The sequence below is a fragment of the Thalia democratica genome, chromosome 9 (assembly GCF_965202585.1).
Source record: "Thalia democratica chromosome 9, ktThaDemo2.hap1.1, whole genome shotgun sequence".
In the NCBI taxonomy this organism is placed as follows: Eukaryota; Metazoa; Chordata; class Thaliacea; order Salpida; family Salpidae; genus Thalia; species Thalia democratica.
This window is the reverse complement of record NC_139173.1, coordinates 16,692,526-16,703,460: the sequence shown is the minus strand read 5'-3', so window position 1 is coordinate 16,703,460 and position 10,935 is coordinate 16,692,526. Positions and strand designations below refer to the sequence as shown.

Genomic DNA, 10,935 nt, shown 5'->3' with positions numbered 1-10,935 from the left:
ATTACTTACACAAATTAAAGCTTATAAAATACTATCAAGAGTTTATATTTTATACTTTTTATTAAATTACATTTCAAACCAGTTATGTTAATTAGTCACTGAAGTATAACGTAAAAGCTTGATATTGATGGATTAAGATTAAGACGTACTTTAAAATGAATCATCAATGTTAAACTTGGCTGACTACTATTGAAGTAAAAATTATTAATCTAACTTTAAGTATTTTTTAAATAATTATCTTAGTACTCTATCATTAAGTCAACATTAATAGAAAAAAGAAACATAGTGGTTAAGCAGTATCAAATTTAAAATTCATGCAATAGTACTTAGTCTATATTTGTAACCCAATTGAAACCTTAAAGTTTTTATCGTTTTTATATACTGTATGAAGTTTATCAACAAAACCGCAACTAAGCTTAAAAAGTTAAAACCTGTATCATTCTTATAAAGTAACAACAGATGACATGATGCAAATTTTTAATTATAGTTTTATACAAAGACTTGTGTTACCTTTAAGAATCTAACAAGTCCTGGACAAGACGTTAAAAGGTATCCAAGTCGTGTGCAACTCGATTACTAAAATGTGCATCTGATCCTAGGACAAAATACTTTGAGCGCTTTTTATTGCCGTTCAATAAACAATAATAATAACAATCTATTACACACGCATGTAAGTAAAAACAGGGTTAATAGGTTAAAATAAGCAATAATTTTAATTTTGAAACGTTAATATCTAATTTTGAAAGCAAATTTTTAAACAAATAAAATTCTCTATTTGTATCTTACTAAATGGTAAACTTACTTTTACATAAACTGTTTTTTTTACCAAAATAAATCATACTATAAAAGTTTTTTTTTACAAACAAATTAAACTTTTACAAAGCCTTTCCGATTTGTCCATAAGTATTGAAAAGCAATAAAGATTAGTTTTATTCAACAAGACGTACAAAAAAATATTTTGAACAATTTGCATTTGTTTTCTAGGATTGAATACTTTTTGTTAAAAATCATTCATTTGATATGGTACACTTTTAATTAGTTTAACATAAAGCATAAAAAAGTTTATGAAATAGTTTATTAAAAAACATTTTATTGCTTATAAACTAAACAGTATAGTACGCTATAACCATAAACAGTTAGTGTGGATTTTAATATGTAAACTACTAGTATAGCAAAGCTGACAATTTAAGCGGTTTGAACTTTTTAATTAATATAATAACTAAAAAATTCAGCAATGCATAAATAGATAAATGTGATAAGTAGAAAACCAATAAAATAATCAACGTAAGAAATTTAAAAAAGATCTATAAATTTTAAACCTAATTTTCGCCAAAAATTTTTCTAATTTACATACTTGTAACTAAATTACTTGTTTATAAATTCAAATTTGTTGCATACATGAACTTACCTATCAATTTAAACCAGGGTTTGGCAGGAAATTGGTCCTCGCGGGCAAAATTTCAAGTTTTTGTCATTTTTATATTTTTACTCGGTTTAGTTTTATTCACATTTAGCTAACTGCTAAAACATATATGACCTACTGAAAGAATTATATCAATTTTATAGTCTATAATTAAAATTTACTAAAATACTTTTGTTTTAATTAACTCTATGTCGATACATAGAAACTTATTTTTAATAAAACAACAATTTTATTTCTAAAGTTAATAAACAATGAACTTTACCGCAAGATCAACAACAACAGCATCCGAGACATATTATTTCTAAAGTTATCAATTAATTCTGTTAAAATAACATTATTATTATTAGTTTATTAACAATAAAAAAATGGTCGTTCAAATAATTTGGTCAAAGGACATGGTGTATAGAAAGACATTTTGGTCATCGAGCTACAAACCAGCTATTTAATTTATCTTTTTCGGATTATAAAATAAAAACCAATTTACAGCATTAAGAATTTGTAGTTTGACTAATAAATATATAACAGAAAACATGTTAAATGAAACTAAAAACAACACGGCATTCTACTCAGAATAGCTTACCATGAAAATAAATAAATAGTATTTTTGTTGTTGATTAAATGTTTTTTAGAACAATAATTTAGGCTTATTAACTTGTTCTAAGTTGTTTATAAATGTAATTATATACCTTTGTCTATTATATGTTAGACTATATCAGGACAAACTACGTAAGAAAACAGCAAAATAATACAATAAAAATGCTTAGCAAAATAAAATTTTGTAAGAATAAAATAAACACAAAACTAGCTAAGGCATTTATTTATTTATTTGGGAATTTAGCTAGTTAAAAATTTTAAAGCAATCATATCGATATTTTTTTTAATCTATTTGTATAAATGTAGCACTGTTACATTAAACTCAATATAAATAAAGTATAATAGTACTTGCTACAGTTAAGACTGAATTAATGTCAACAGAACCCAATTAACATACCTAGCAGGAACTATTCCTAGGTGTAGTAGATATAAGTATAATACTAAAAGTTACTGTAGTAATATCTCATTGTAATAATCCAGCTATAAGCCGAAATAGACTATGCGTTTGCTGGTAAAAAAGAAACCAAATACAAAATGCACAACAATAAAAGAACAATAACAAACACAGCGATACAACAATATATAATAATAAATAAAATTTCATTCAAAATTTTTTGATTTTTTATGATAAGTTTGAGGTAGACTCTTAAAAGGGTTTATTAAATACAAAACAAACCAAAAAAATTGATTTATTTTTTCTTTTGTTAATATATTTATTTGTAATTTGAATTAAAGGTTGTTTAATGAAATTTGATATATATTAATTGCTTTTGGAGTTTAAGAGGATCAAGGCTTAAACCCTTTCAAGGAAAAAGAAAAATAAAAAAGTAAAATAAAACTAGTCTAAATGACTATAAACTAGCTTGGTCAGTCTAAGTTTGTTAGAATACCTCAAAAAACTCAGCCTTCAACTTGAAACAGTGTCCATTGTACAGTGCATTCTTATAGTATATAGTTATTATAATTGTTAGTTTTAATTAGCGCAGCTCCAAGGTTAAAGTTTTACTTGTAGATAAAATCAACACTGTAAAATTTGCAACAATGAAATGTACATAAAAGTTGACGTAATCAAGGCTGCCAAAATAAAGCTAGTCCGAGTAAATAACAAACTAGCCTGAATTAACCGTGGTTCACAAGAAACTTTTTTTAATAGTTTATACAAGTCAAAATTAAAAACAAACAATCATAAGTAGGCTTGAGACTTTGGAAATCTTAAAACTAACCTGACTTAGTCTGAGTGTCAGGCAATGTTTACTTGTTTTTTTTTTGCATCAGTTTAAACTATTTAATTATCAATATAAAAATTTACCCAGTTGAAGATCCAAAATAATTATGAATTAAATCTGTGTTTACTAATATAAGCACCAGTATACACCAAAATGCATAGGAATTAACTAAATGTGCACAGATAGATTAGTATTAAGAGTAAAAAGGTGTTTTTAAAACAAAATGTATCTTAATTGATATTTTTGAGTTACTTTATTTTTCCTTAGCTATTTTAAATATACAAAATTGTAAAAAAAGCAATTATAATATAGTTTTGTTTTATGATTTTCATTTTTAACTAAATAATAAGTGTAAAGAACTAAAATTTCATTTGATGACTGTGCACAGCTTTTGTACACATACGAAACTACTTATACTAATTTATTTATTCATAAAACTAACAAGTTGCTTAATCAAAGATACAGAAATACTCCAATTTAATACATAAGCTTTCGTATACTTCCCAAAATGTTATTGTAGAAAAGAAAAGATATATATAAACTAAGAAGATATAGAATCACAACCTGTATTTATTAAAATGTTTAAGCCTAAAAGTACTTTTTTTATAGTTTTTAAATGTTATCCAAGGACTTAAAACAAAATTAATAAAACTAAAAATGCTTACTGAAAAAAATCAACATTAAATAAAGTTGTGTTTAGCAGACAACATTAACATGTTCGCGGGCACCAGATTTACACTTTGCGGGCCGAAGTTTGCCGACCCCTACCTTAGACAAACGATTTTAAAGTTTTAATATTGAGTACATCATCATACTACTAATAAAAGTTTCTTTACACATTAATTGTTGTAGCTCATTTTTTTACTAAAATAATGTTATTTTAGTTTAATTTATTTTTAATTAGTAAAACTTAATGAGAAGTGTAGATAAATAAACTTTGTAAACACAACACAATCTTTTTTTATTAAATAAAAAACTCTTTAAGCTGTCTTTAAAATTTCAATTATACTTTTATATGATCAGTTATTAAAACTTTTTACTAGATTTAATCAATAAAATATGTTTCAAAACGTATATGTCTAATAAAACTTATATATTTTTTAAGAACTAGTTTTAGGATTCTTTTGTAAAAATTATATATTGTTTATTGAACGACAAAAAAGGAGCGCTCAAAATATTTGGTCCTAGGACCTTGTGCACAAAAAAACTAACCAGTAAGCATTATACTTTAAGCTTATTTATCAAGATCTCTAAACAACAAGTTTAACTTTCATAACCATAGTTAACCAACTTTAATAAAAATAATGAATACAAACATTTACTGACTTTAAATCTAATTTAGTTCTAGTTACTGTTCTAAGTTTAGTAGTTAGTAGTAGTAAAAATTACAAAGACGTTTTAAATACACTATTTAAGCTATTTATCAACTTTTTGTGCAACCTTAAAAAGTATTTCACTTGTTTTTATATCAAGCAGTTTAATTGAATTTGTTATAGAACTAAAGAAATAACTATTTTTAATTTAATCATTAAGTCAGTTATTTATTTTTTAAATTCAAAACTGTTTTTTTTTTATGATGGCAGCTTTTAATGTTTAAAATAAAATGTATATTATACAACTACGAAATATCTTTAGCTTCTTTAGCTATACAAAAGTATAAACTAATAAAAAGTTGTGCTATTACATAGATAAAAAAGCACTTTTTAAAAAGTAAGTACTTTTTTAAAAGTAAGTAGTTAAAACTATTTAGGTGTTATAATTGATAGCAATTATACTAGGGAAAACATTTAGAAACATTATAAAACAAATTACCAATTTATATATTATGAAATACAGAATTTTTAAATGAGAAATCGCTGTATAAAATCAGCTATGTATCTTTATAATTATGATTATTTATGACTTTTTACTAGCTAACTTTAGTTTCATTATAAAAAAGAAAGTAAATAATATTTTAACAAGGTTTTATAAAAATCAAGAGAATTTTTTGTTAACAAAGATGCAATACTAGCTATTTCGGTTATCTTCAGCACATCTGAGATGTTTTTGTGCCATTATCAATAAGCAAAGTACTAAACTGCACCGCACGACCATCAACAACAGTCCATTTTACATTCTGCGACCAAGTTCCTTCATTCTTAGGACTTACTAGGCAAACATAGTGACAAACGATTATATCAAAAAAAAAGACTTGCTTAACTACTTTCGCTTTAAAGCGTTTTTTTAGGTACAGCCAAAAATTGACGCAAAAGTTATTTTACATCTCAACGTCTAAAGCAAGATTTCCGAAACTTTTTTTTTTCATAAGGCCTCCTTTAAAAAAATAAAAACAACTATGACCCTCTCCGACAAGATTTCTCAAAAAACTACCATTAAACACACCTAAGACCTTTTTTTCTCTTCATCAGCAACTCCAGAATATCTAGTGTAAGTTTCAAATTATGGCCTAATAGCTCCCCTATGAACCTTTTACTACTCACGGACCCTCACTTGCTGCTTATGGCCCCTAAACGCCTTTAATGACTTATTTTTGGAAACCCTGATTTAGATTATAGATCTAATAATCACTGCGTGATAAACTCTTTTTTATAATTACACTAACTAAGTGTAAAATTTTTATTTGATGAAGTTATTTAAAACACTTATTTAAAAAAGTTATCTCAAAAGAATTAATCAAATATTTTAATCACAACTAATTTTAAGTTTGTTGTTTTAAATTAAGTTAATTGTAAACTAGTATAATGATTTTTTTTTTTTGAAGTTATTAGTTTAACATTGGGTATTAAGCTAATTAACAAAAACTTACACAAATTTTTTTAAGATCTTTCATTTACATTTTATTGAATAGTTCGGTTTTTAATAAGTTAAAATGTAGGAACATGAACAAAGTTGTGAGAAAATCAAAATCAGTATATTGATTCAACAAAATCGCCTTTAATATAGATAGAAACTTTTCTTAATTTTTTGGGTAAGGTTAAAAAAGACTTGTGTTTAAAACAAAAATAAATTGGTTTTATGGTAAACAAGTAGTATTATAAAAGGTTTTGTCCGACTACAACAAAGTTTGTAATACAGTGTCCCCTTTTTAGAGCAATGTAAACCATTGTTGACCATAAACTGAAAAAAAAGCATAGTTTATTGTTCAGAATAGAGTTTTAAATTTTAAGAAGAATAGTTATAACAATTAAACAAATATTAGATTTTATTCAAACAAATTTACACGTTTTTTTTTAATAAAAAAGCTTCAAATGTTCTATATGCAGCTAAAACTTAAGTAAGACTTTGAATACAAAATTAAATCATCTGAAAAGTATAAACTAGTTTTTAAAGTAATATTTCTTTTAATATGTTACTTAAGACTTGCAAGATACAATAATATTTGATGACCGAAAGTTCGAAAACTTTAATTTATAGCCTTTTTTGTAATCGTTACTAATGTTATAAAATTGTTCAAACTTCATTAACAACTTTTTTTTCGGTAAACAATTTAAATGAATAAACTAGTTTTCTGAAAATAAAAACAATACTGAATTTAACAAACTGTTAATCGGCAGAAGTACAATGGATAGTACCGAGTGAGCGATGTTTGGGATTAGGTATCCTAAAATACGAAGAAATTTAAGTCAAAACATAAAAGAATTAACAATGCTTGAAAAAATACTATAGTATGAATTTAGAATATGTTTGAACTTACAAATACTTAAGGATTTTGTGCTTCTGTTGTCGTTTTTTTCATAGTCGAGTATGTAAATATAAATGTGATGTATTTTATTTTGCTATTGCAGAAAAAACTTTTTCATAGTTGATTTATCAAAAATTATACTTTACTAAAAGTTATAAACTTTTTACTAAATATAAAATTTTATACTTTTCTCATAAAGTGTTAGTGTACAAGTCGTAAGAAAATAACTATACAAAGTTTTCTGACGTAGTCACAAACTCAAAAAGATATTTTTGAATAGAAAGGAAACTAATAAATATATAAGGCTTAAATTAAAAAATAGATGGTGATTTATTAATGTTTTTTATTCTATTTTTTTAATTCGGTAAAACTCTTTTTATTATTTTTTTATTATACATTAAATATTGTAAAAATCTCTAAGTTTAATCTTTTATTTTGTTTGTATTATTTATTTTGAGTTCCAGCTTTATTGAAAAGTATAAGTTTAGTTTTAACAAAATAGCATTTCAAACTAAATTAATTTCTATTCATTGTTTGAAAAAATGTTATGTCTAAAATAAATAAAGCTTATTTAATAAGAATACTACGATAAAAAACGCAAAGATTTACTTTTATATAAAATTTTTATTTTTAAGATAAGCAGTTTGAATGTAATATTTAGAGTTGTTAAAATAATATGCTTAATGCTTTTTAGATAGTAAAATAATCTAAACAAGCTATCTTAAAAAAGTAATAAATGACTAAATAACACGTGTCTTGTTTAAACAATAAATCATTATCAGCAATAGATTTGGTTTTAAATCAAATAAAAAACAAATTAACTAAATAAATTACAGTTACTTACTTCAAAGAAAAACAAGTTACTATTATACACAGAAATAATATTACAATTTTTAAGTTTTTTAAGCCATCCTTCTTGGGTGTCATTTATTATTTGTTACTTTTCTGTCTTTTTCTTTATTGGTGTTTTTAAAAAGTTATTATACTTAAAAAAAATCAACAAAACTTTTATTTTAGAATCATTTAATTGCTTGAAGTACTTTTAAATACTTCGTCAGCAAGCAAGTAGATTTATAACTGAAAACTATGATAGAAAATAAGTTTTACTAATTTTATTAAAAAGAAAGGCTTCAAAGCAAAGCTAAAATATAAAAATTTTAAAAATTAAACTGCGTATAATTATGAACTACTAACAAATTAATGTTATTTTTTATAATTTAAAATCATACTTAACAAGATTTCTTAATCTTATTAAGTTGTAAAATAAATTATTATTTCTAATTTTCCATAAACATTTTTTTTTTGATTAATATTGGAATATAAATAGATGAAAGAACTAAATGTGCTTCAAATAACTTTCACATAATTTTTCTTTAAATGTTTTAAAATTAATGTAGCACTTAATTTAAGCATTTAATTTTAATCTAAAAGAGTAAAAACTATAAATATAAGAATTCTAATGTTGATGTAATTGAAGCGTTATGAAAACAAGATAATTTCAATTAGACTAGTTTGGAGTTTCTGATTTATACTACAATTTAAAACACTCTCAGAGCTTCTAGGTTTTAATTAAGAGAGCCTTTTTTTTTATCCTTTATACAGTAATTTTGTTATTACACTAAGTATCTACTATTTGCATTGGTTTTAATTTGATTAGCTTATTATTGTTTATAATGTCCAATGTTATTTAGAAAATTATAGAGCCAAAGTAAAGAACATTACTTTATATAAAAATGATTAATGTTTAACACTAATTTTTATAACGTTTTTACGGAACTATTTTGATGTGTTTCAAATTTCTTTTAGACAAGGTGGTTTTGTAACATCAATAGTTTTTTAAGCTCTTATTTATTTATATTTCCAATAAAAAACATCGGCGAAAAACTGCAGAGCAGAAGCTTGGACTTTCGTTTGCTGTGAGACAAGCTCAAGTTTAACTAAGGGTTGATCATGCCGATTCGATCATCAGACCTCAAGCATCTGTAGACTGAGACCGGTTTCGTCCTTACTAGGATTTATTAGTTAGTCACAACCGAAAAACTTTCAGTCATCAGTCTACAATCGGTTTGTAATGCTTTCACACAAAGCAACCTTTTACTGGCAACGATAAGTGACGTCAGCACTGTCTTTTGCCGTGCAACGTTTAATACATTTTCCACTAGGCAAGACATCTGGTACGCTCATATGAGTATGATCAACAAAAAACTTTTTGGTTGTGACTGACTGATGAGTCCTAATGAGGACGAAACTGGTCTCAGTCTACCGAAGCTTGTGGTTTGATGATCGAATTAGCATTATCAACCCTTTGTTATTTATATTTTGTCATATAACAAAATATTAAACAATTTAAACACAAATTCGTTTTTCCCGGCATAAATTTTAACTTTAATCTTTGAAAAGTATTAGTCAAATTTATATTTTATAAAACTCTGGCTGTTCGTAGCTTTTAAACTTATAAATAAGTAAAATAATTAAAAGTAGAAATTTGACCAAAACTTTTAAAAATTTTACTTTAAATGTAGAGTCAAAACGAGCAACACAATGAACAATACAACGGCCAGTGTCAAAACAACATCATCAAATAATAATAACTCAACAATTGAATTTTCAACCAAAGATTTCGTTTTCCAAGCCACCAACCTTGTTTTTTCTCTATACATTCTAGTCGCCTTGATGGTCTACCATATCAAAATTGAAAGCAAGAAAATCAAATCGAAAGAAAACATCGTTCTTAACCTAGTGTGCTATTTTAACGCTACTTGTGCGTTCTTTTGTGTCCTTAAAGACTTACCAATGCTTTACATGAGAAGCAAGACGCAACTGTTTTGTTTACTTTTGGTCGACATCGCTGGAGGTGCTTCGTACTTTCTTGGCATTTCCTCTGCATTTTGCATGCTTTGGTACCGCCAACGCAAGCTCTACTCGAGCCCTGTAATGAAAGTTTATGTTTTCAAGGGATTCAAAGCAATAAACTGTTTACTTCTGATCTGTTTTTTCTCATTGGTGGTTGCCATTACCGCGGTGTTTCTGTATGAATCAACTTGGGAGCTGCAAAATAACAAAATGTGCAAGCCGGCTTTCTCAAAAAAATTTAACATGATTGCCATAGCGGCTTGTTACTGTGTGCTGACAGTCATCTGCCAAGTGACACTTTTTTTGTTTATCTCTTACCCGATAGTTTGCAGCTTGGTTGAAAAGGAGAGAAAAATGAACGCGGATTTGAAGAAGATGTTGAAAAGGCTTCTTCTTTGCACGGTGGGCTGCTGCATCAGTTCCTTGCAAATAAACTTGTTCATTCTTTTGGTTGAAAAGAACCACATCTACTTGTACTGGCCGAATTTTGCCGGGCTGGACGTTATCATAACTTCTGTGTGCGTGATCGGAACTTTTGGAAACTGGCACGAAAGACTTTTTCCGTTTTGTTCAAAAGAAACTGAAAAGAGACCAAGTTTCGTAGTTCTAGACTCAACGAATATGATACGGTGTAAAACCTATGAACCGTCAAAAAACAAAATAAATTTTCAAAGATGCAATACAATAGAGTAATTTTTTAAAATCCTTATCTAGAAAATCAGTTAGTATGTATAACCTTGTATCCTATAGTAATAAAAGCGCAGGTTTTTTTTATATTCAGTAGAATCATTTATGAACTTTGCTTTAATTATGAGCGGAACATGTGTAACAGTTTAAAAGATTCAAGTATATCATGTTTTTATCATCTATCAAACGAAGATTTATTATTTTTGTAATACTTATTTATACTTTTAAAATAACTTTCCTATAAATAAAATATAAAAACCTTAAACATTATAAAAATTATCACTTTCTTCTAAATAGCAAGTTATGAAATGTTTCTTATTTATTTTTTAATTTTTAGTATACTTTTTTTTTGTAAATTTTTAAATAAACTAAGGTACTTTTAATTAATTTTTAATGACTTTTTTTTCTTGTAACTTTTTTTAATTTTTTATTTTGTAATTTGTGTTTTACTTTAAAGACTTGGTTTCTTA

The 10,935-nt window shown here is 25.7% G+C and overlaps 1 protein-coding gene across 1 annotated transcript; it reads left to right on the top strand.

The window, feature by feature from the left end:
- Nucleotides 1-8,947: 8,947 nt before the first annotated feature.
- Nucleotides 8,948-10,493, top strand: LOC145844259 (uncharacterized). Its single transcript, XM_082951638.1, has one exon. It carries the CDS (start codon nt 9,467-9,469, stop codon nt 10,469-10,471), a length of 1,005 nt encoding a protein of 334 aa, XP_082807764.1. The 5' UTR covers nt 8,948-9,466; the 3' UTR covers nt 10,472-10,493.
- Nucleotides 10,494-10,935: the final 442 nt, after the last annotated feature.

Coding starts and splice junctions, on each gene's coding strand:
- LOC145844259 (XM_082951638.1), top strand. CDS start 9,467: ATGAACAATACAACGGCCAGTGTCAAAACAACATCATCAAATAATAAT.